Source organism: Hylaeus anthracinus, unplaced genomic scaffold (assembly GCF_026225885.1).
Source record: "Hylaeus anthracinus isolate JK02 unplaced genomic scaffold, UHH_iyHylAnth1.0_haploid 12002, whole genome shotgun sequence".
NCBI classification, from domain to species: Eukaryota; Metazoa; Arthropoda; class Insecta; order Hymenoptera; family Colletidae; genus Hylaeus; species Hylaeus anthracinus.
In genome coordinates, this window is record NW_026534349.1 from 8,812,777 (window position 1) to 8,838,249 (window position 25,473).

At 46.1% G+C, this 25,473-nt stretch overlaps 1 protein-coding gene and 1 long non-coding RNA gene across 2 annotated transcripts in view; one reads left to right on the forward strand and one right to left on the reverse strand.

Annotated features, from left to right (window-relative positions):
- Positions 1 to 13,473, reverse strand: part of LOC128892142 (uncharacterized) — a 33,462-nt gene extending 19,989 nt beyond the window's left edge. The window contains exon 1 of the long non-coding RNA XR_008461015.1: positions 13,307 to 13,473. This is a non-coding gene — a long non-coding RNA (uncharacterized LOC128892142). The remainder of the gene's footprint in view (positions 1 to 13,306) is intronic.
- Positions 13,474 to 13,886: 413 nt separating this feature from the next.
- The window catches only part of LOC128892106 (homeobox protein B-H2-like), a 28,272-nt gene continuing 16,685 nt past the window's right edge, over positions 13,887 to 25,473 (forward strand). The window contains exon 1 of the mRNA XM_054152227.1: positions 13,887 to 15,656. Within this exon, the coding sequence (XP_054008202.1) occupies positions 15,209 to 15,656 (448 nt within the window). The 5' untranslated portion in view covers positions 13,887 to 15,208. The remainder of the gene's footprint in view (positions 15,657 to 25,473) is intronic.

Consider the following 25,473-nt stretch of genomic DNA (forward strand, 5'->3'; position numbering starts at 1 on the left):
TTAACGATAACACTTAAGGCTGTGTATAATTGCATCCTGTGCGCTTAAGGTCCGTCCACATGCGCAGGATCTTGAAAGTGTTGGTCGGTCAGGACGGCACGGTGATCTCACGCCCGCGATTCGAATTGGTCGACGCGTGTTTGCGCGTGCACGGTAACCGCTCGTTTGCTTCGCTCCTCTTTCCCTATCTTTGAATCATCGCCGACGATTTCACTCCGACGCTCGTGTGAAACGCGGATAATGACGAGCAACGTCGAAGCCCAGGATAGTCGGCGCTTAATAACTCGTTAATTATCGTTTTAGGAAATCCGCGCCGCGCCGCGCGCACCGCCGTCGTCCTAGCCGTCCAATTACTTTACGTAACTCCCGCGCGTTCATTTTTCCGCTCTGGTCGCGGTAATTGGTTTAATTGCGTTTCGCAAACGAGAAAAAAAAAAAGGAAACCGACCGGCGATTAGAAAGAGCTGGCGGAACAACGCGCGTACTTACTACAAGGGACTTTTATTGTAAGGTGTCTGCAGACACACGCTTCCATCCTGGGGACGAGGGAAAAAAGTTTACGCGGATGCCAGTTTACTTCGCTTAAGAAAGCGCTCGAGCTCGTTACCGCACCAGAAGATCATTTTTCCACGATTCGTCGATACGCGTGCAGGCAATCAACGATTGCATTCGTTTACAACGTTCAGAATTTGCTTCGTGATTTATTATGAAGCTAACAGCCATCGGTGAAACTACTTTCTCTTTTTACAGATTTAAATAGCAATTTTAACTCTTTGAGGTAAACGATTATTCAAGAAAAATGAAATTCGAGCTGCACGGAAGAATAGTGCCAACAATTTGCTAACGCGTTTTGACTTGTATACATTTCTGACTCCACTTATTATTTAACGTTAATAGTATTGCCACGTGAATGAAAAACTTTAAATAAAATAGTAAAGCTAAACAAAAAGTGGGATAGTTTTTAACTTACATAATTTCAAAGAGTTAAACAACCTCGCGATCTTTGGACATCGACTAGATTATCTGTTAGGTGTAGAAATGTATTCTGTGCGCTTACACTCGATCACTCGTAATTCATCGTTTCTTCGTTCGCTTTATTGCGGCAAAGTATCAACTTTTATAGTGAATGGAGCGAATTCCAAGAGAGCACATAGAAACACTAGATATCTATAGTATGATAGAAACTGTGACTATACCTACGATCTATTCTATACGGAACTTCGTTTCCCAAGTAAAATTTTTCCATCGATGGATGCTCGTTGCTCGCGCTCTCGACAAACACAGAAACGAACGAGCGCATAACCCTAATGGCAATTAAGAACGCCAGCGTTTGATCGCGATTCGTCGACCTCCTTCCTCCCGGTGTATCACGCGATTTCTACGTGGCGTATAAAACTTTGTAGCGTTTTAGTATTTTTTTTTCTCCTTTCGGCGAACGGCGAAACGCATTCACGACTTCCTGCGAGATGGTATCGCGACGGGGTTTAGGTTATCATTAAGCTAGTCCTTGGAGGAATTTTCTGTCTTCGTGAATGCAACGTCGGTAATCGTTCCAATCGAGCCTCGACGACGAAGCATACCCGCCAGAAACTTAATTGCTTCCAGGAATTCTCGCGGAGCTCTCGCGACGCGACGAAATATTCCAATTGTCATGGTCGAAGGAATGTGAAAGCACAATTGATACCACGATTCAGGAAGTGACTTTATAGATACAAATTGCTACTTCTCTTTTTTTTCCTCGCGAAGACGAGGTAACGCAGCTTTAACGTAAATGATTTCAAACGACTGTTCGCCGTTATTCGCAATCGCGATAGAAAGTTTCAATAATCGCAGGTAATTGGCTGAAGAATTCTGTTTTTTTTTTCACCTTTGAGAAAGAAACTTCGCTGCGCTTAATTGGCAACGATTCACGATACAGAAAACCCTTGGCCTGGTTAAACTGTGAAACACGTCAGTGAGCGCGCGGTTGCATTGTATCGTTATTTCATACTATTTCTTCCTTAACTCATCCGCGATCCATATTCATCGGCCTCAAGGAGGCATGCTCAACGTGGAAGGGAAATGAAACAACGAATTAACAGCAGCAGAACGCGTATGAATATGCCGGCACGATAAGATCGCGCGTATTTAGCAACAAAATCGCAGCAATGCGAAATGTTTTTCACGACCACCGTAGCACATAATGAAGCATAGTTACTTCCTGACATCACGCTAATTCGCCGCCATTACGGTGATTTATATTATATGAAATTGCCCGGCCAGGGCTCCTGCTTGCGTCGCGATTCAATTCGCTATCACGCGTTCAGCAAACCATGAACGCACGAACGTTCGATAACGACGTTGGACTCCACGAATCTAAAGAAAACCACGACACGATTGCAATTTTACAAACGTCATTAAGAGAACGATTTCCGATTGCTTCGACTTCTCCTTGGAACGCGAAAGCGGCCGTTTTGAGGGTTAACTCCCCGAGACACTCGATTTAAGAATGCATTCTTAAAGTTTAGAAAAAAGTTTTGTTAGAAATTGAAAATTGGAAAATTTTTTTATCTTATGATGGCAACGGCTTCGGAATAATAAATCAACAAAGAAAATTGAAGCGTAATTGGAATAAAAATAAAAAGAAATTGATTTTCTGGCAATTCTACGCTAGAATGTACCCCTAAAGGAAAAGTGCGTATTTAGTCGTCCCAGCGCCAAAAATGTGCGATAAATAAATAACCAGAGCCGCAGGAGGTGCCCTCGTCCTAGGTTGATGGCGCGTACTTTCGCATTTTCCACGATTACGTAATTTTTCGCTTCGGTTCTCGTCGTGTCGTCCGGTTAGAGCGAGGTGGATAGACCGCGAAGCGAGGTAACGGAAGTTCGGCGACGTTTCTCTCGCTCGTCGGACAATGCCGCGACGAAGGAAGTAATTCGCCGGAGGACTTGGCTCGTGGCGATGCTCAGACTCGGCCTGCTCGCCGGCGTGCTACGCGCGTAGGAGCATTGTCTTGACAACTTAGCGGTTATTTTACACGCTGTTAGGTCGGTAAGCTAGCCACGAGTTTACCGCTGTTTCTATGCTAATCAGCCGCTCTAAGACGAACGAAGAACGAAGCTGGAGCAACGCGGTCAGACCGGAGACGGAGTGGAAGTCGCGGGAGGATGAGTCTTAGGAGTCTCTCCCCAGGTCTCTCAAACAGTTCGAGTTAACACAGAAACTTCCGGCCTAACTTCATCCACAGGGAATATACGTAACTGGGAAACGTGTGCGTATAACTTCGTCTCGCGAGCAGAGTCTGGCTCTCCGCCCTCGCGTCGTCTGACGCGAATTTGGTTAAAGACGGAATTTAATAACAGGCTACCGTGGATGTATCAGGCTCCACGGGAACTTCGTACCAATTTTCGGCAGGTGGCACTGGAACGGGTCTGAATTTATCGAACTGATTGAAAACAGAGTCTCTCTAACCAGTACCAGTATTTATTTTAAGTGTTTCAACTATACAGCCATAGTTATTACACTGACGCTTTCTTGAGTCTCTCTAATAAAAGTCACGAAATAAAATTAGATCGAGTTCCGTCATTTTTCAGCTAATTCCGTGAAATTCGATTTGAAGTTTGTATGCTGAAGCTCATGTTATTTTCTTGGAGAATGAATATTGTTCTATAATATTTTACATTACATTACATAATTTGTAAAAACAAAAAAGAGTAATACAATATTAGAATCTGTTCTGAGAATTTATTTTGTAACGCGTTCAGACAATGCAACATTTTTCAACCGTTTACCAATATACAAAGCTAAATATACAGATTATATTTGTACTGCAAACATTTGTGAAGTGTGATGAAAGTGTGATTATAGTTGTTGCTCATCTGAAAAATGACTTTGTTGTTTCGTGACTCTGATTGCAGGGTCTCGTTTCAGATGTACATAGAACAACATTGATTAGGATGCATTAATCTCTGTCTCGAATCTTGAAAACAAAGTGCATCGTAGACATATTCAATGCTCTTTTAACGAGAAGGCAAAAATGCCACACAAGTAGCAAACAGGATATGTGTCGTTTATGGCTAAGTGCTTATAGAAAGAACTGCGCGGAAGTAGTTTGCTAGGTTCAAAGCTGGTAATTTCAACCTTGACGATCAAGAACGATGAGATCAGTTGTAGTACAGAAGGGCGCCTACGTAATTTGATAAATATACATCGAAATTTAAACGCGGTGGCTTTTGAATTGTCCTTCATTTGAGAAACTGGAACGAGGCAACGGAGTTTCCACGACGCATCGATTGATTTTACGTCGCGTCGAATTTGTTGTGTGTTATTTTCAGTGACCAAGTTTGAAAATAAATGTCCACGTTCTCCGCGATCATTTATCCACGGTCTCAAAATTTCAGAGTAATCCGACGCGTAAGTACTCGTGTGTACATCGGAAATCGTTCTAGAGGAACTAACGCGACGTTCGTGTACATTTGCTTTAGTGCTTTCGAGCCAAAACACCGAATAACGCACGAAATTTTACTTCTGTTCTTCATTCTGTAGCTCCATTGTCGAAATACGACGTATCGAGCGATGTCATTTGTCTGCTATTTGGTTGGTACATATGAAATGTCGTTAATGCAGAACCTTATTGCAATGAAATTACATTCTATGTAGAAATTCAATTGTCTTTTGTCCACGAGTAATAGAGAACCAGTAATGATTATCGTAATTAATTCAGGGCGACTAAATAAATTTTCACCTGCATCACGGATTTAGAACGTTACATTAATAATATCGAGTAGATGTGAAGCAGATGCTGTTCCCAGATCACAGTCACGTTCATTCCCAACTACTCGTTTTGTCACGAGTTACAGCGGATAAGTACGCGCAAGTTTCTATATTAGTTTAGTTGCTCGAGATTGCCTGGCTCGCCCTTACGAGTACCTGCTCGCATATCTATAAGGTACGCGCATTCCCGTAGGTACAAAGGTAACTTTAATTACTACAATAATATATGCACAGGCATTGGCAACCGTTGCAGAGTTACTAGCTCGCAACCATAGATATAGATATCCTTTCCACGGGTGTAATTTCAATCTTCTTAGCAACCTTTGACGCGCGCCAAACAAATTTTCTCCGAATTTTTATCATTTTCACGATTCTTTATTACCGTCCTGCCGACTCGAGAGGTTGATCGCGACTATCAATCCTGCGCAACGAGGAGCAAATTTCGACCTCTCTGGAATGTCCCAATCGCGCGCAAAATGGCAGTTAGTTCGATTCCCCCCCACGAAAAGAAAATAATCGGTCGCGTTTATTACCCGCGACTCCTAGCCTGCGAATCGAGCATGTTTATTCTCGCCCTTTCTAGCATCGACTTCCTCGATCGATTGCATAGGATCAGCGAGGAGGAGTCGCGGAGAGATTCGTAGGTCGATTCCGTGGCATTGACTCGCACGACCTCGAGCATTACAGTAATGGTCGTAACCGCCTTAAAAAGCGGTCTCGGGCGCCATCGGCTGGCATAGAATGCAAATTGCCGGTTGGCTAGTCCGACAGAGAATCCAGGGTTCCGTCGATTGGCTGGCTGCTCGATGCGCACGGCGTTCCATACGATGTACTCGCACGAAACAGGCCCGGGGAAATGGGAAAATAGTTATACGAGCGATCCGTGAAACCGTAGGAAATTGTACGATCGTGTAGCTACCTATAATGGGAAGCGAGCGTTCGCGTTTCGTGGAATCACGGCGGTCCACCGTTACCTACACCCGCCGAGATTACCCAGGATCGACGATTCGCCAACTGGATTCGTATTTTTTGTACGTGAATGTATCGAATCGATAAACTTCCTGTTGACCACGCGAAATCTTCGAAACATACACTAGTTTAGTTGTTTGAGGAACCACCCCCCTTTTTCATGATTTTTTTGTTGGTCAAGTACTTGAAGTAAACTTTTGAAATTTGGTACGTTTATTTGTACACGTATATAGAGGATTCTCTAAAATTTTCAACTGCTCTGTTCAATTTGTTTTCAAAGTTGTGCAATATTCTACGTCACCGGAACGGGCCAAATATGATAACGCGATTAAGTGCCGCCTGATGGTTCAAACCAATAAAAACTGATTTTGTTCTATTCATTATGAATGTCATTATAACTAAGGAAAAACAGGATTAGAGGAAAATTGACAAAATAGTTACACTTTAAACACAAGCCTCCAGAAGGAAGGCCCTCATTGAACCCTGTATTAAAAAAAAGTGCTTCGAAGGGCGCCTGGTTCCCGGCTTCTCCGTTCGATTATCCAAAAATTAAGTTATCGTGGACGTTACGTCTCACTAATAGTAATCTCGGATAATCGTGCACGTCGTACCAGTTCGTCTCGTTCTGGCTACCGTCGCTTCTTGTCAGGGAAGCCAACGAAGCGCGAAGAGGAAATAGGAAAGCTCCCGAAGCGATGCGAATAGCCGCGATGAATAATCCAGGGGGATGGTCGCGAGACGCGACAAGTAACAAATAATCTTCGTCGCTCTGCGCCCCTGGTTGTTCCTTTGTTTCGAAATTTCCCGAACGATGGATGTCCGTAAAAGTGTTTCATCGGCGAGCTACCGCCGGACGTGCGTGTTCCGAGTTCCACGTCCCGCGGGATCAATGGATTCGTGGTTGAGGAACAAAGGGGTTAGGAAGGAAAAAGAGGAGCAAGGGAACGATGAAGAGAGAGAAAGGGAAAGAGAAGGAAAGAGCTTCACAGAGAAACGACGGGGGAGGGAACGAGAAAGGGCGACAGAGAGGCCGAAAAACGGGAGTAGATCTGTCGTGGCGATAGGTGGTGGTCGGGGACCCATGAAAAATAACGAAAATTTAGCCGAGGGCCGGGCGCAAAGCGATTAAGTCCATTATACAGTTTTATCAGCATGAGAAAGATCTAATAGCCACGTACCTCCCCCTCGTTTGGGGCCTCCGCTAATTCTCGCCCTCCCCGCGAGCGCTACGTGCAAACGAACCCCCTCGATGTGTCATACTCGCCACTTGTACTCGCGCCTCTTCGTCTATCGAATATCGGACGACGTGGGCGCAACGGAGCGAGCCTGTGGAAACGACATTGACGTGGACTTCTCTAGGTTGTCACACGAGGTCGTCGCGTCCAGGTGTGATTAGCGTGACCCGACCGCTTGGTCGTCCCCTCGAGAAATCGCGAAATTACTATTTTATACGAATGCTTTCTCGATTCTCGATTTTCTCGGCGCGATCGTTATCGTCGCGTTTCGACGCGATTGCGCGAGTCACGGCTTTGAAATCCTTTTACCAGTAGTCGTGCGAACCGTTCGATCGATGCGTGATTTGCATTTTCCGTACAAATCGGATAACGCGACTTGGACGCGACTCGAATTCTATCGCTCGCACCCGCCGAACGGGAACCGTTCAAAGTATTCTCGCTGGCGTAAAATGTCCGCTAAATTTGCTCCTCGCAGCACCGTTTCGCCGATAAATACGCGCCCCCCGACGCCAATGCAGCTGCGTGCAACACACGAAAGAACACAAGAGAAGGCGAACGTGTGTGGGTAACAGGCGGAACACACGGTATAACTAACGAGAGCCTCGGACCCTCCAACCCTCGACGCTCGAACACCTGCAGGAAATCACAACCCCCGAATGCAAATATTATCTTAATTGCTATAGAAAAGTACCGCCATTACCTGGAAACGCTTTTTTCTTTCGACTTTGTGGCCGCGCTTCGCACTAACGAGCGCAACACGCGGTCGAGATTGGAATCGGGGGTGGATAGTCGCCCCACGCGAAACCGTCCACGCGTTGCGCAATTCTCAAATCGGTGACTCGGTAGAAACGGCCAGTGTTAATAAATTCGTTGATCGACGTACCGGAAGAACCAACCACCAATTGCAGTCGTCACGCGTTAAGATAAATTTAAGTTGTGCACTACTTATGAAAATAATTCGGTAGGGCTAACGTTTGACCGTTCAAAGAGTCGGTTCTAGATAGGGTTCAAGTTACTATAGTATCCTTTAGTACGAGAAAAAAGAATTGAAAGGGTTAATAATGAAACAAGTTACAAAGAAAATGAATGTAGTATCGCATGCCCTATACCCGAAAATAAAGAGTCAAAGAAGAAACCGTGGACGAATCCCTTGCGACACTCCGCGAGGAATCGTCGATTTGGTAACGGTCCTTGAGCAACTTCCGCCTCGCGACGTATCCTGTCGATATCGTCAGCCCGTTTCTCCGCGGTGTTTTTAATTAATTTCTCATGCATACCGGTCCGTGGAAACTCGGATATCTTGCGCGAATCCATGCATAATGAGTCGACGCAAAATGGTTAAGAAATCGGAGCCAACTATTATTTGCTCGTCGGCTTTCTTTCTCCTCCGCTGGCTGGTTCCGAATGCACGCGAATTTATCAGGTTAAGTATCATATTTGAAAATTACAAAATACAAATAGTGTGAATAAAACTGGTATTTAAGTGAATTTCTTTCTTCCTTTATTTATTCAAATTGCCTTACTTTTTAGTTAAAGTAAATCTCAAATGAAACACTTATAACCCGAAAACTCCGAATGTTCTTTAACACTGGAGAATAAAACAAGTAAACAAGAGAAATTTAATATCGCATTAATCGCATTCCATATCGCGTGCGAGCGTGACGTCGAGCGTGACAAAGGGCTCGGAAGGAACTAAGAGAAGGCCGAAAAAGGGCGAACTAGGAAAACGAAAGGGAGATAAAGGCAAAGAGTAGCCAAGATTAGGGTGGAAGAGACGACGAGGAAACCGCGAGGTAAACGTCGTGGAGTGGGGTAAAAAGGAGAATCGACTCCCTCCGAGGAAAGGATCCCTCCTTTGGTTATCGCCGCGATGCGCATGCGAGCGGCTCCGACTTATGGAAGTTTAGCCGTTAACTTAACCGGCGTTTACCTTAATCTAAGATCAGCAGTGGCCTGCCGCGTGCACTGCACGGTATAATGTATGGCCGTATGAATATGCATTGGACACGGTATGAGGTCTACCACCGTCGTAAGCGCGCATACGTGTGCCACGTAGCCGCGACGCTGTGTTTACTATTACATACTTCTGCGACCGTTCCTTCGTTCGTTCATCGTTCGTTCGGGTCTAGTACAGACGAGCACTGTTCACGTGTTTGAGTATGCTCGCCGTACACGGTTAACTTTATAGTAAACTTTCACTGTCTTCCACCAGAAACATATTTTTCTCGGGTTCAGGGTCACGACATCCTAGAGCTTGTCTTTGAAATGTTTCCTTTGTCATAACATATAACAAAGAAGATTAATCCTGGTTGCTGCTGACCCGTTTAGACTTCATACTCACCATTTATTAACCACGGTGCAAGCGGAAAAAAAATCCACTCTTCCTTCGATTCCTCGCACCAATTGCCTTGACCCTTTCAGACCTTAATTATTTTTTTTTCTCGTACTAATGGAATTTAATTTTTAGGGTTAACTTGGACTGAAGTTAGTACGGAAAAAATAAAAAATAAATCCTAATAGTGTAGTTATTAAGGAAAACTGTGGCGTCCTCTTTTCAGAACGCGCGTCTATGTGTGTCGCGAGAATCAAACTACGACAGGTATAGTTGTCAAACACAGAGTAATATTGGATCGCAAAAACGGCTATACATTAAGTCGTTCCAAAAATTCATGTCACCTACACTCCTGCTAGTCAAATTAATATGCGAAACATACTCTTAAATAACCAACCTAGATTATTAAATTATTAACCAACCTAGACCTACGACGTCCACTCGGAAGCGCCATTCGAAAGGATAGTTCAGTAACTTGAACCCTATCTAGAACCGACTCTTCGAACGGTAAACAGTTACCGCGTTACCTTCTCAACTTGTGCGCAATTAATCTGTAGAGATGGCTGGCCGCATCGCGCGTGCAACGCCTCGAATCGTCTAAAAGTTCCTCCGGCGTGGAAGGTTTCACCGTCGTAATTCACCGCGAACAGGATTTCATTTTTGCGATTTGATCGGCCGGCTAGGTTACTAACTCGTGCCGCGCGTAGGCAGACGCGCATTCGCGCGGGTCGCACGCGCGAAACACTATTAGCGCGCGTGGGAGTAATTTGTGAGCTCGCGAATGCGTTTCGTGCGTGCCGGCCGATACGGGCCTCGGAAGAAGCAAGTAGAAGGTGGATCTTTATCTGCTCGAATTTTACGAGCGTCTTAAAGGATCGTTAATTTTTGAATGTTTATCGCCTGCTCCGCCGTGCGCCTTCACGGTTCTCTTCTTACGCGCCCCGACGAAAATTCGAGCAGCGCTCCTTGGAAGCGTTTACCTCGAGCGATAGATCCGCGCCTGCAACGGGACGCGACCTTTCGTGACGACGATTCACCGGAAACAACGCGAGCTTTACGAAATTTATTCCCTCGTAAAGCCCCTTTTACGACCAATTTTGTAACATTTTTTTTTTAAAGAGTTCCTCTTTACTGCTACACGAAACTGCGCCCGAAACATCGATGGAATTAGGTTATCGGGGTAGTTTGTTTTATCGCTCGGCTAGATACGCTCCACGTCCTTCAAGAGGATCGGAGCAAATCGAGACACGCGGACTCGTTTTCAGAGACGGTAAACGTTTGGCATTCGAGAAGTCGAAGGCTCTTTAAATTAAAGTACTGGCTTGGAGAAACGGCGAACGCGAGGAGAGCACGGAATTCATGAGACTTAATTGCGAGTTGATGGAAACAATTTTGAGCGCTTTAATCTTTTCACTTCATATTCCAGAACAGACCTCGAGGCTCTTATGTATATTTAACAACCGACGCGTGGGCGCACTTGTCTAGGCTGGTAACGTGATGCGCGTATCCCTCTTACAGGATTCTATAACCTAAGCAAGCACGTGCTCCAAATAATAGGTGTCAGAAACATGAAACATTCATCTAAATTCTTCAATAAAAATAGAGGGTACGGGTACTTATGGGACTAACTATAACTGAATTTACTCTCGTTGTCCTATTGGTCACCTGGGAGGTCTATAGAAAATTAGACACCTACAAAACTTTTTACAAATTATTCGCAACGACTCCGTAAAAGTATACGCGACGAGTCAGCTCGACAAGTAATTCTTTCCTTGTTTGTGTATTTTAAATTAGAATGACTGGAAACGATTCCAGGTGTTCTTGGCGCGCGCGGCCGTATGCGCGCCCGGAAAAGGGCAGAAGGAGCGTAGGCGCAAACGAAGGGAGGAAATCTAAGCGGTTGCTGATGCGGGGCCTTTTTAGATCGTGTCACGGTTTGATAATCTCGTTACAGGCTCCGTTAACCTGTTTTTTTTTTCTACAGCAATATCATTTTGTTTCGACTCGCGTTCCTCGCAGGCAAAAAGAGGAAAAACGCGAACGTTGATACACGCAGGTACCGTTTCGTTTCTTTGAAACAGTCGCGGTTTAACGGCACGACGCGTCCCGCGGCGTAGTTAGCGGGAATAATTGAAAGCGCGACAATGGGAGTAGGCGTGCCCCCGAGACATAACTCGACCCTTGGAATTTCTCCAACTCCTTGCCGCAAACGGTTAAGCAGCCGCGTTTCTGTTAACAGATCCCGACCAACGAAAGGATCGCGGTCCTTGGAATATCTGGAATACCCCGAGCTACCAGTCCCTACCCGTGATCCATATTCGCGGCGTGTAAATACCTCGTAACGAACTATACCATAATGACCATTTCCGAAGCGAACATTCGGCGTGTCGCGCATACATTATCGTAGTCACGCGCAAAAAGGATTGTCTTGCGTTACGTAGCGACGCAGCGCCATATGGGGCCGTTCGCGTAAATACGAGCCCACCTATCGGTACGAGCTCCCCTAATTAAATGACGCCGCTACCCCTAATTTCTATAATTCCTCCATTTCGACGCACCGCGGCGTGGCTGATTCGATTTCGAGGCGGTGCCGACTGATAGCGGAATAATTATTCCTTTATGGACACGCTCACGCGCCCAACCAGACGCGGGGCGACACGTTGCTTTCAGCAACGCGGACGAACGTGTTCCCAGCGGCGATTTTTCAAAGAGATCGAATATTTTCCGGAAGAGCAGCCGGTGAGGTCGGTGAATTCGAAGAGAATCGACGGAAAGCGGGAGGGAAACACCTTTAAACAGATGGTCGTTAGGCTCGATTCAGTGAGCGGTGGTGAAATTTTTGATGGAAAGTTACGTTTCCGTTTCGGAGCGTCGCTGATTACAGACGAAACTTCGTACTTGCTGACACGTAACGCGACGTGAAAGTTTCGAATTGGATATCTTTGAAGATGTTTACAACGTAGGTACGGTAGAACCTCGATTACTGCAGGAACCACGCTGCAGTAATCGAGGTAACCGATTCACATGTAGCAGTTCTACACAGTGCATATCCATTACTACCCTAACCTTACTTGTTGCTTGGCAACTATCGCTTCCACATCGTGCAACGAACGAGGCTCTCGTACGATAATAGTGGAACTTCGCATTTACCAAATCATTGTTGAAGGCTGTTAAGCGATGATTGAGATAACTATAAAATTGTTGCAAAAGATTTATAGATCTATCTATGCATGTATATATCCATCCAGTTATCTATCTATCTATCTATCTATCTATCTATCTATCTATCTATCTATCTAAGTATCCATCTATTTATCTATCTATCACGCTATCTAACTATTCATCTATTTATCAAGCTATCTAGATTTGCTATTAAAAATAAACGAACATTTTCACAATTGCTGGACAAATAGTGAATGTAGAAGTTCTGATACATTTTCAAGCACCGACGTCATTACCAAGACAATATTAACCCATTACAAAAATAAATTAAATTAACTGTACGATGATATTCATACTAACCAACTGGAACTATTTTTGCATAATTGTTAGTGTTTTTATTTAAATGTAGAAATTAAAGTCCGTCTCCTTTTTAGAGCATCGGCGGACAATGAGTTAGATTACTTAAAACTGTACAAATTTCAAGTCGTGTGCATGGTTGAACTTACTCCTTAACTTCAGAACGAGACACAAAATTTTGGAGTAACTTTAACTCTCTGAAGAATATTATTAAAAAGAAACCATTACCTATTGCTACGATACCTGTAACGATAGCGGTACCTGTAACTCGAAGCCCAAAGCGACCAATAATTCGTGCAAAAGTGCTACTCGTCCCCAGGGATGAACCTGGCATGCACGCGTACTCCAAAAGTAATCGTGCCATCTTTAAGAGATTCTAATGCGAGCTCGTTAGGTATGTATCGGTGAGCCATAACGTTAACGAAGTGACCAGCACGGTAACAGGTACGCGGAACTCGTTTGCAAGAAAATATTTGATACGATCGATCGAATACTTACGGCAGGAAAGTTAACCGTAACATTTTCGAAAGAGGCGAGTCGCGAGTCAGCCCGGTAAATGGGCGACAGAGGCTCGGAGCGAGGGCAGCCTTCTTCGTCCTCGATGGCTCTTCAACCCCTTCCAGGTGGTCGCGTAGGACCTCTCCAGCCGCTCGACTGCTCCGCGAACCGATCTCGAGAACGAGCAGAGCGAGAAGGAGAGCAGCCAGGATCGGTCCGAGTGGGAGACCTCGTATCAATCTCTCCCCTTACCCCGTTCACCCCTCGATTTCCCACACCGCGCCCCGTTCGTCGGAACGATCAACCCCACCACTTTCAGCCGGCGGCCCTCACCCCGCGCTATAATGAAAGATATTAACTACAATTTTATATCGAATTACCGCTGAAACACATTTCAAATTAGTTGGGCGTAGCCGCGCCACGAAGCGGAGGCGCCGAGGTCGTCGCTTGCCTTATTGGTCGGCTGGTTAGCGCCGGTGTCGCGGATTGGTCGTCGAAAAGGAACGGAGGGGAATGTTCAGGGCGTGCCAGAACGCCGATATGGCCGCCCCAGGAACAAGCGGAGGCTCCTGACGTCCGGTCAGTGCGAGCAGATCAGTCGAGGCAACCCGATGCACACGCACGCCTCGCCACAGAGAACGCTCTCGACGAACGACGCAAGCCATCGCTCCTGCGGATCGAGATTTCGAAATTTCCCGCGAGTTTGGGGCCCCGCGGCCCACCGTGGATCGGTCAGATCGTCCAGCGAGTCCGGTCGCGGTTCCTGTCGATCGCAGATCAGTTCCGGGTAGCTTGGAGAACGTCGCAGAGGACAGATTCGGAGCGAATCGGTTGTCAGTTTTTGGTAAACAGCTCGCTGGTGTACGCGCGATTCATCACGGGTGATCGCGAAAAACGGACTAAGTGAACTAACCAAGTTTGAAGCGTTCGTGTGGCAGTGTATCCGGATGAAAGATGGGAGACGTTCGGTGAGCGTCAGAGGCTTGGGACAGAGTTTGACAAACCGGTTCGACGACTGTCCGTTAATCGCAACACGATCGAGGCGATCGTAGCCGGTTTGGACGAATAACTTCGAAGATTCCGTGACGTTTTACGGACGGGATAGTTCTATCGACAGTTCTCGTTAACGAACGTCGGATACGATTAGACACGATTGATTCGTGGTTGACGGTATGCACCGTGTGTAAATACGCGCGAAGAACTCTCGCAGGCTGCCAGGTGGAAACGGAGTGGCTGTCCGATTTGGATGAAATTTAATCAAGAGGTAATTAATAAATAAACGGTCGAGGAAAGGGAGGAAAAGGAAAGCGGAAATGGCCGGCGGACTGGGCTGTTACGAGCGGCAATTATGTTAAGTGGCCAATTAGCGATTAACCACGGAGACCAGCGGTGCGGCCTCTTAATTGCCGCTGAGAAGAAGGCGAAGAACCCGGGGGCGGGAACAACAGCGGGAGAAGGCGAGGGTGCGGGGGTGGAGGTGGAGCAGCTAAGTGAACGGGAGGAAGCGCAAGGTGCATCGCAACCATCTCACGCGCCATTTGCTCGTGATTCTCGCTTCGAAATCGACCGCGAGATTCGGCGATCTGGCACCGACATCGTTCGGGACTAGCCCTGCGAGAAAAAGGGAGATCAAGGTAACCCGGAGACCCGCGAAGAGAGGACATTTTCAACTTGGAATGTTGGTAGCAAAGTCGAACAGACACGGCAGTGCACGAGAGGATAAATTCGGATACAGTGAAGTGTAGTTCCCTTCGTTCGAATCGGTGAAACGAGCTCCTTGACGAAGGCGACGCTGTCACTCTCGGCAAGATTCTGTCTCCCAGGTACAGGGCAAGTCCTGGGGTGGCGACTGAGGCACCCGCGGGTGCCCGTAGCCCGAAGGAACCACCTGCGTGCACCGTGATGACGGTCCATCATCATCAGAACCACCACGTGGCGGCTCTGAGCGGCGTCACCGTGGCTAACAACGGTCTGAACCTGAGTAGGATGTCCGGCCTCGAGGCGCATAGGTTAGAGAACATCGTCGAGAGGAACGGTGTCAGCGTCGAACGTCTGTCCAATGGCCTGGACGCCAGAAACAACAATCACAGCGGCAACAACGGTTTGGAGCGCGGCGATTCCTCGACCACTATGCCCCAGAGATCGCGATTCATGATCACCGACATCCTCGGCGGCGCGTCGAGCAAGATGCATCAGGCCGGCCTGCAGACTCAAGAATCGCCGGGGAGCCCACCGTCTACGCCCAAGGACCTCAGCGTCAGGCATCAGTCCAGGACGTCCTTGAACAACAGTAACCTCGACGAAGATAGCGACGCCAGTCATCACGACGGCGCATCCGTTACTTCTAATGGTAAGCGGTTCGATTACGTCCTTATCTCGATTTCGTTGCCTCAAAGGCATAGGCAAAGATTACCACGAACGAGTCGCGATTAGGTCTTTACCAGCGTATCGGCGCATGTAAGTAACGCGCGACGCTGGTTAATTGGGTGAGCAACGGAAAGGAGGGGGAGCGTCGTTAGGGTGGGGAAGAGAGGCGCGAAATTAATTTCGACGCACGGTTTGTTCACCTGGCCGATCTCGCGTGGACTTTCACGAAGGTGTCAAGGACATTTATGGGACGCGCCGTCCCAAACGTATATGTTCCTCTCGAAGGCTGGCCGTCGGTGGTCAGCGAACATGGAACGCGAAACGTGCCCACCAAGGCAATCAGATTTTCCCCGAGAGATAAAAGGCCCGGGGTCCGGGCTTTCACCTTCCAGGGACTACCTCTGTCCCCGCATCCTTTCGAAGAGATTCTAATGGTCTCGACGCCTTAATTACGTTACCCTCGTTTGTTTCATTCAGCTCTCCTACCTGTCAATTATCCTCCGTTGCTCGACCTCCGGGGGCACCTGCTGCCAGCGCTCCATGACGATAAACACAGGAAATCGCGTAAATTCGTTGAATCTGTAGCTTGCAGTCCAGACCTCTTCGTCCCTTCTTCGTTCTGTAATAGATAGTAAAAGACAATCGTAAACCGACACTTTTATTTTCATGTGCCATTTCATTGGGTTGTCTAGAAAGTTCGTGCCAATTTTTAAGAAAAATTTAAAGGCACATTTGAATTTTGTTATATATTTATTGAATTATTATTGAGTATTCATACCCTCTATATCTATTGAAGAAAGTCTAATTTAAATGATAGGCTTCATGTCTCCAAATCAATTTTCCATTATAAATATATACATGAATAAACTTCACTCACAGACTTCTTCAATAAATATAGAGGGTACGAATACTTACGGGACTGACTGTATGTACCATTTTGTTCCATAAATTTCACATGTTATTTGTTTTTAACCATTCCGATATATTCAGACCTGTACCACCTACCAAAAATCGGCAGGGATTTTACAGACAACCCAATGAGTACCCGCCTCTGTGCAGTCTTTGGTCCAACGTCTCTGCGTTTCCGTCAGAGATTTCCGTCTCTGTAATTGTTTAGTTAATAATTAGGTTCTCGTTCCCTCTTATTATCTATTCCCTCCTACCCTTTCACGCTAGTTCATGCTCGTTCTTGAGAAGAATCGTTCTCTTTTCATCCTTTTTCAAACCATTCATGGCGTTTGACCTGTTACCAGGCTTAGTTCACCTTTCCTTTAATTGACCGATGCTCCACGGCTGTTGACCCTTAACGACGCTGGCCACCGAGAGGCGTAATCGATCTCGTGATCGATTCAGCTTTCGAAATCTCATAGAACGCCGCAGCGATTCTAAGGACCCGGTGATATTCCGTTTTCGGTGCGTTCTCTGATTAAAGGCCTCCGCGGTTTTTTTGGGCTTAATGGAACCCAAGAAACGATTACGGTCCGGAGCTGACCGTTTCGACACTTCCGTCGATTATTTTTCACTCGTTCTCATTTATAGATACCTAGCGTTTTCTCGTTCCGTGGGACTCCAAGTCGTTTATTTACATGTAAGATCGTGTCGCTGTTTGCCCAAACAACGAACGGTATTCCTCGAGGGATCAACAGATATATCATAAAAGAATTCTGTTGAGAATAAAACGCTACCAACTCGTTTACGCATCAGGGAAATAGTACGTGCCGGCGCGATCAACGATCCATCGTACTTTCCTTGGGGACTAAGTTCATAAGCTTACACCGTAATCGCCTTATTTTCCGCAAAAACTGCATCGAGAACAATTACGCGCATGACTACGGCTACGTGATTAGAGCTAGGAACGCTAATACCGTATTTCGTCGTGAGAACCGGAGAGGCTGGTTCCCGTAAAAAGCCCAGGAATCCGTTGTCATCCTATTGTAAATAATATCATTCTAGAAGAAATCACGAATTCCTGACAATTCTCTCAGATATTGCGCTCTTGCATAAAGTAGCTTAATTTTTAGTTTCAATCTTGAATCTTCTCCAAAACACTTGGAATGTCCCCGAAGAGAAGGTACGGAAATTTCGAAACGATATCAACGGCGTGTCTCGATGATTTTCCCTCGATTGGACAACCTGCGTTGAACACCGTTATCAGTCGCGGTTAACCTCACGCGGCTAATCGTCGCTCGCGGCGTGGCGCGGCTCGGCGTCGTCTAAAGAATTAATGAAGGCCAATTAGAAGGAGTAACGCCGTTGTAATTGCCGGCGAACACGCTTTCCGGATGATTGAACCGACGATTATACACGATCCGTCCTTCCGATCTATCAACGCTCGCGACGCGGACATCGTTTCGTCGAGTATCTTTTCTCGACAGATCAAGTTTTTTCCCTAGTCGAGATAACGCGATCCTATTACAAAATGTTACTTCTCGTAATTACTGCGCGCGGTTTATCTCCTGCGATTACTTCATTTCGCGATGAACACGTTTACAGCAGAGGAAGCGCTCGTTATTTATTGGTGTCGAGAGTGTCGACGTTCCTGTTATTCGTAAATTTGGCGTCGAAAGTGTTAAAATGAATATCGGAAATAAACGTGTGGTCTGACGCACAACTTCCCTACGATGGCCTTCGTAAAGGAATTCTTTTAATATCGGAAAAAGCATCATTATCAGCGTGCCATTATCTTTCATTCGCGAGTAATTTCGCGAGAGCGATTGTTGGGTCGCGCGCGAGTGCGCGCGCAGCCGTCGTCCACCATGCTTGTTCGATCCAATGAAGAATTAATGAAAGCCAATTAGGAAGAATATAACGCCGACGTTATTGCCGTCGGTTATGCTCGCCTGATAGCCTGACAGCCTATACCAGTCTGGACAATTTTCCACGTTCGGATCGCAGATTTTTACACGTTTCTTCGCTCTCAGGGGCTCTAGTATGCGTGTGCGCAACTACAGTACGGGTTTAGCTAGGTATCTGAGTACTTAGTACGAAAACTGATAGAAATATTCCTCGAAGCATTTATTTTCAACGTCCGCGCGATATATTTATATCAGCCATTTAGCGAGATCGAAAAAGATTCCCAAATAGCAGCAGTTTTTCCACCCGAAACGTCCCCCCTGAAGCGTATTCGACGATCGTCGACGTCGTTTTCCATGTCTGAATCGAAGAAGGCTTTTGACGAGTCGGGGAACGCTCGGAACAACCGAGGCCCGCCAAATAGAGACTTTTTCGGACGCGTGTACAAATCGTTTGTAATCCGCTTACGAAGCCAACATTCGCGCCGGGCCGCATTGTTGGCGTTTCGCGTTGGGGCCCGGAAGGTTTAGGGGCCCCAGTCAGTCAGTTTCACGCTCTTAGAGAACCGATCCGACTTTTCGCGCGCGTCTAATCCAAGAACCGGAAATGATTGGCAACCGTTTAGATCTCGGCGCGGATTAGGAATTCTATGAGAGCCTCGTAGTCGCCGCGGCCGAGTCGAGACGAAAGGAGCGCGGGCTCGCAGCTCCCCTTTTTTCCCCTGCATGCTTGCACGCTCGCTCGGTGCAAGTACCTTGACAAACGGGTACCGGCTGTCAGCTTTCTGACGAGACTATCCGCCAAGGATTAATCCGTGCACCGTATAATCAAGCCCCGAGACGCGTCTTCGTGGCGACATCAAAGGGTATCGCGGAACTGAACACGCCTCGAACTCACCAAGCCGGAATCTCCGACAGAATCGAAGGTGGCGCGCAACAGTGGTCCCCGTCATTGACTTTGCGAATCTCATTTATCTCGGGAATCCTATATTTTGTCCACGCCACGTCGCAACTTCGATTTGCATACGTAATTCGGACGCTACATTGCGCATAACATCGACGGAGTCGACAAAAATTTGTTGCGTTACGCGGAACTCGAGCCATCGATCGTGTAGAATTTAATGATCCAAACAGTGATCCAATTAGGAGCTAACCACGGGCACTTGGGGATAAAGAAGGCGAGCACTTCGCGTCGTCGTGTAAAATACTCGACCCGCTCAACAGGCACCTTGGTATTTTCTAATCGACACGTTTTTTTAGAGTCTACCTACACCGCAGACCATAACTACAGCATATTCTTAAACGTTTTGAACTTTGAGTCGGTATGAAACAAAATCGTATTAATTGATACTATCAGAACCATCAAGACTGAATTCTTTTCATCTGAAAATATTATGTAGAATCGAAGAAGGGATGGTCAAATTAAAGTCGTAAAAAATGCTTTAGTGTCTAAATCCCTTATTTATATTGGTGGTATAGTTACGCAACAATTAAAAATCACTATTTCGAAAAACTCACGCACTCGAAAAACTGAAAAATAAAAAAAATATAGATGGTGCTACAGTTATGATCCGCAGTATATAAGAGGTACCTTTTGAATATCCTAGCGTTCCATAGCGAGTCGAGTGGCTAGAAGTCGAGAACGTATCGACAGGCCGGGATTTCCTAAACATTTCTACGTCGAGCATTCTAACAACAGTCATCGCGCGACGTCGTCGTTGGGATTCGCGCGGTTGGTTTTCAACGTTCTCTTTAACGAGATTCGCGATCGCAAATCCTCTTAACCGCTTCGTTCCAGCGTTGACAGTGCTGACCTCGCTTTGCGTTACCCTTAAAAAGGCAGCTTCTGCGTTGTTTATCGTGTCGAAGACTGTACGAGCAAACCGTAAAGTGGTCGACCGGACGATGCAACCTAGCAAGCGTATCATCCATGAGGAGTATAAATCGATGGAATCGAGTGACGCGGTAAAAGAATATCAGTTATCGTGACCGTGGATACAGGAACGACAGCCGCGTATTTCGAAAAGCGAACGAAAGGCTCGGTTCGCTCATTGTACGCGAATGTCCCGCAAAGTTAATCGGGTCAGGGTGTATTGTTTCCAACGACTGGCTCCGCGAGCGCTGGAATAATTAATCATGTACGCTTAATCTAAGATCACCCGCTTTGTAAACACCGGACGGTTTGCACGTGGTGGAAGTTAAGCGTACGATAATATACTCTGATTGTGTTCCCCGTAATGTTCGTTCGTTATTGTGGAAACTATGTGATCTAACGGCCATTTTCCGCACAACAGGTTTATTTGCAAGCCGCGGAGCGACAAAAGGGAATAAACCCGGCCTGCATTCTTAGGGTCGCGCGGCAGTCTCTAATTGCTCTCGTTGGTTGATCAATTTTCAAAATTCAATGCTCGGTTTACCGTTTACAACTTGCGTGTTTAATCCCCTCCGAATCTTTACTGTTCCGCGTCGAACTCCTCTGCTCTCTTCTTTCGCTATTAGAATAGATTCAGTTCTCCTTTCCGCTCGACCTTATCTTTAAGTTATTTGGTAAAATGTCGACGACCTGGGGGACCTGTGATCCGGGCCTATAGTGGGTTAACCCTTTGCACTCGAGGGGCGACTTAAAAGCGACACTATTTTTATATTGTAGATTTTGTTGAATCTCGAACTGTTCGTAACGATATTGGTTCATTGATAGGTTCCTAAACTGGTACACTTTGAAGCACTAGTAAAATATTTTATTTCCACGACTCTCGAATCATGTTAGAAGAAGGTTTAGTCGTCGAAATCTTTAGCTCCCTGTAATTAAACTGTTGTCGTGTATAAAGGGTTAAATAAAAAGAAAATACAAAAAATAAAAAGTCTACTCCCAACTGGCTGATTTTTCGCAGCGAAAAAAAGAAACCATTCCTTCTCTACCTTCGTTTGTCAAAATTCTCTTCCACGCAATAACGGTCAATGCAGCCGCAATTAACACGCGAGCAGGGTCACGAACGCAGACCACCCACACGATACGGTTACCCGTGTGTACGACTCCGGCCACGTAATGAAGGGTTGTGGACACGTGTACGAGAACCCCCTGGAGCAACGTTGACGATTGCTGGAAGGCCACTTGGCGAATCGCTAACACGAGTTTCGCGTGACCAAGTCGGCCTTGATGCCAGAGGGACCGAGTTCCGGTGTTGCTGGAACAGCTGCTGGGGGTTGTCTATGCGATCGTCGCCGCATCGCGACGACATAGCTTCGATCGCTGGATCCAACTTTGTCTTCCAAAGAAAAGCCTCGAGACACAGTGGTCACATTCTAACAGACCTTCGCGAGGCGACAGATCGCTAGGTCGCGTGCGTTGCGAACCTCGTCCAATGGAATCAGCATACTTTAGAGAACGGACCTCTTCGGTTCCTAATAGTACATTCCGCATGCTTGTCCTGCTAACGTTGCTTATTAACCCCTCGAGGTGTGTGCAATTGAAATGATATGCTGTCTCGTCAGCGTACACAAAGCGAATGAAGTATTATCCCACGAGCCTTTTAGAGACTATCTGAACTTTGATTACATCGCAGGATTTAAATTAAGATAATCGTTGTTTTCATTATCGCCGTTGTACTTTGATAGATTTTAACCAGTGGAACGGCAACTAATTTTTATAATAATAAAATCGCGAATTCTATTCGAAAGCCCTTTATCGGTTTTCTAGTCGCCGAGACATAAGATTTGTTAATGCACGAGGCAATCCGATTTGAAGTTGGAGCGAGTCTCGACCACTTCCCGAGACGGCCACTCGCAATTAGGGTAAGCTGCTCGTCGTTGGATTTCGTTCCCCTCGCCATTCTGTGTCCCCGTTTCGCTCTCCGTCTTTGTTCCAGACCTTTTCACCGTCGACAAACCACTGAAAAATGTCTGCGCGCGGAATTCGATCCCGAACGGTGCGATTTCTGCTGGATTTCGCGTAAAATGAAAATATTCGCGGTCGGTGGAACCGTTGCGAGGCTTGTACTGTGTCTTGACTAATTACCAAGGAACGATCGCAGGGCGCAGTAGTCTTATTCTTATTCACCGGCCACGCGGAATGCACCCATGAAATTCGAGAAACGCGCTCGTTATGCACCCCGCGAAACCTTAGGTTCGCATAATTCGATCTGACAGTAACTCCCGATTGCGTTTTTCCCTATAATGTTTCCACGCAGCAACAGATCACTGTACAGGCCGACACTCGACACCTCCCTGTCCGTATTCCACCAACGACATCCTTAAAAGCTGGCTTTACCGCTGATGAAATTATTCTCGAGCGATACACCATTCGCGAACATATTCTATTATCTGTCTTTTTACTTTTATTTGCTCGTATTCGTCCTGGAGATAACGGAAAGCAGAAGAATTCGGCGACAGATTTTTTACAAATCTAACCTGTCAACATCGTACCAGATCGAACATTGTATCTGGATTTCGAAGAAAAGCGCAGGAAGATAAATTAGGTAAGAGGGAAGGCAATCCAGCAAGCAACAATTTGGAGATTAAGTTGGGATTAAGTTGCAAACCGTGCGAACTAATAGGTCGGTGAAAACGAAGGAATGATGCGGAAATGAAAGTTTAAAAAGTAATGATTTCGTTCCTGAGAACTGTACTGGTCTCGTATCAACCGTACCATTTTTGATGAATCTCGATTAAATCAAAACACATTCCCAAAGCTCCAAATTACAACGAAACAAATACGAGGGGTGTGCATCAATAAGGAGGCAGCTCCATTTTTTCAAATTTTTAGGAAATTAAAAAAAAACGTTTAAAAATTCAGATATTTAAAATTTTCTTTCTTTTTCTTTTGCGTAACATAGCATAGGTATCTGCATTACAAAATTATGTCGTTTCGAATTCCATCCTTCCTTTTCAGAGCGGTGGCGAGAGAATTAATGTTTGGAGCTGCCTCCTTATTGATGCACACCCCACATATAGAATCTCGAATATCCTCTTAAAGTATTGACTTGTAATACACGACCTACTGGACGCTAATTTGACACCACCGTCACCGTAGTTTGTTTTTGAAATTCTTGCTGGCAGTTTGTCTCCCCCGGGGTGACTGCAAATAGAGTGGGCAGGCAATAAAGCGTTACCCCTATAACATTATCCCCGGTGTTCTCTACCCCAAAGGTGGCGACACGGTAATACAATACAGAAGAGGGGTCAGATTCTACCCCCGTCGTCGCCCTTGTACACAATACGAGAGGGTGCGTACACAGCGAGCTATGAAAGGATAGCGTACGACACGGGGGAGCCAAGCGAGAAAGTGTGACTGGAATTGGAAAAGCTGAATTCCGCAACGTCCTTCTAATTTCAACACATTTTTCATACGCGAAACGTTCTTTCGTTCGTTGAGGCGTGTCGCAACACTTGGAATGAACTGTCTATCGAATCTGTATACTATTGGATCGAGAGAATTGTTCGTCTCCGAGTTGGCTCGATTATTCAAAGAGTTATTGCTATCTGTAAGATGGCCAGCGTGTCTGATCAGTAACAGTATAATCTACTGGGCCGTACCATAGGCCGACGGTATTCCTACGGTAGAACTAAGTAGATTATGCTGTTAGCGATCAGACCCGCTAGTCCACTTCTCATCTCTGTTTAGTTCCTACGCGTATGCAAGGTGGGCCGTTTAACCGGAAGCACCTAATTATCCTCGTTGAACATAGGTGTATAAAAGAAACTGTATGAGCTGAAGTAATCGCATCTGGAAGAATAAATTTCATTTTTTTTTTTTCGACAGTTTCAACCCATCGATATTACTTTAACGGTACGCTTTTCATCGGATAAATCAAGACGAGGGAAAAAAGCTAACTCAACGGTATTTATCTCCGCTGTATCATCCTGTTATTCTCTGGAAAAAGTACAGAATACGAGACGATATTGCGCCAGCAGTCGGCGCAGTCGAGAGTTAACCGGACAGCTCGTAAAACTGTTGATAATAAAAGTTTGGCAAACAGTTGCCCAGCGTTGCTTTACGACCTGAAACGGAGAGAGATGGGTTCGAAAGAAGCACGGGAATCGGCACGGAAGAAAGGGGCGGGTTGGAAACGGGGGTCGCAAAAGGGTGGAAAGTCCGTGTCGGTTCCTCCATTGTGCGCCGGTAGTCGCGATTTTATTTGCTTATTGCTTTATTTCGTCGCGAGTGTGCCGCGGCAAACTAGTCCGCGCAGGTGTGCGATTTTACCCGCAAAGCTGGCGCAATGCCGTTACCATTCACGGAATGTAAATGTAAAACCGCACGTAACAATCTGCAATAAAAAGCGCGACGCAGGAGGCTGCGATCGCCGCTTTCGATGGGAACGGGCACGAAGCGTCTAGGAGGATTTCCCGGTTTGGTATATTTCTATGTGATTACTTTTCTCTTAGAATCGATGGTTAAATTAACTCGTAAACATCGGGTGGACATAAACTCACAGGACTTGGACACTTTTAATAAACATTTAACCATTTGCGTTTCTATCTCCAGTAAGGCTCGAAAAAAAAAAATATACCGAAATCAGAAAATTTGGACCGCAACGGGTTAACTGACTGATCCAAGAGTGAAAAGTTTTTGAAAGTACAGTCTGTTACATTCAAACATTTTCCTAGTGGCAGATACGTTCTTATCTGCGAGTGCAGCACTCCAACGATCTCGAACGTATCCTGATTTAATCGAAATTAGAGAGACGTTGAAAACACGCAGTTGAATCTACCACGACGCAATTTATCCCCGGTATAGTTGTTAAGCTGTAATCGGCAAACCATCTCGCAGGTGTCGCGTTTCGCTGTAGAACAGGGAGCGTTTTGCGTAAACCCGACCAAAGACGATACCTGTTGGTGACGTAGACGACCATGCTGGCACTAATTGCAGCGGCGAATAATTGCTCGATAAACATCCTGTTAATCTCACTTTTACGTTCTATACATTGTATCGCGTCGGTGCCCGCAGCACGCGAGCCCCCGTTCTCTCTCTCTCTCTCTCTCTCTCTCTCTCTCTCTCTCTCTCTCTCT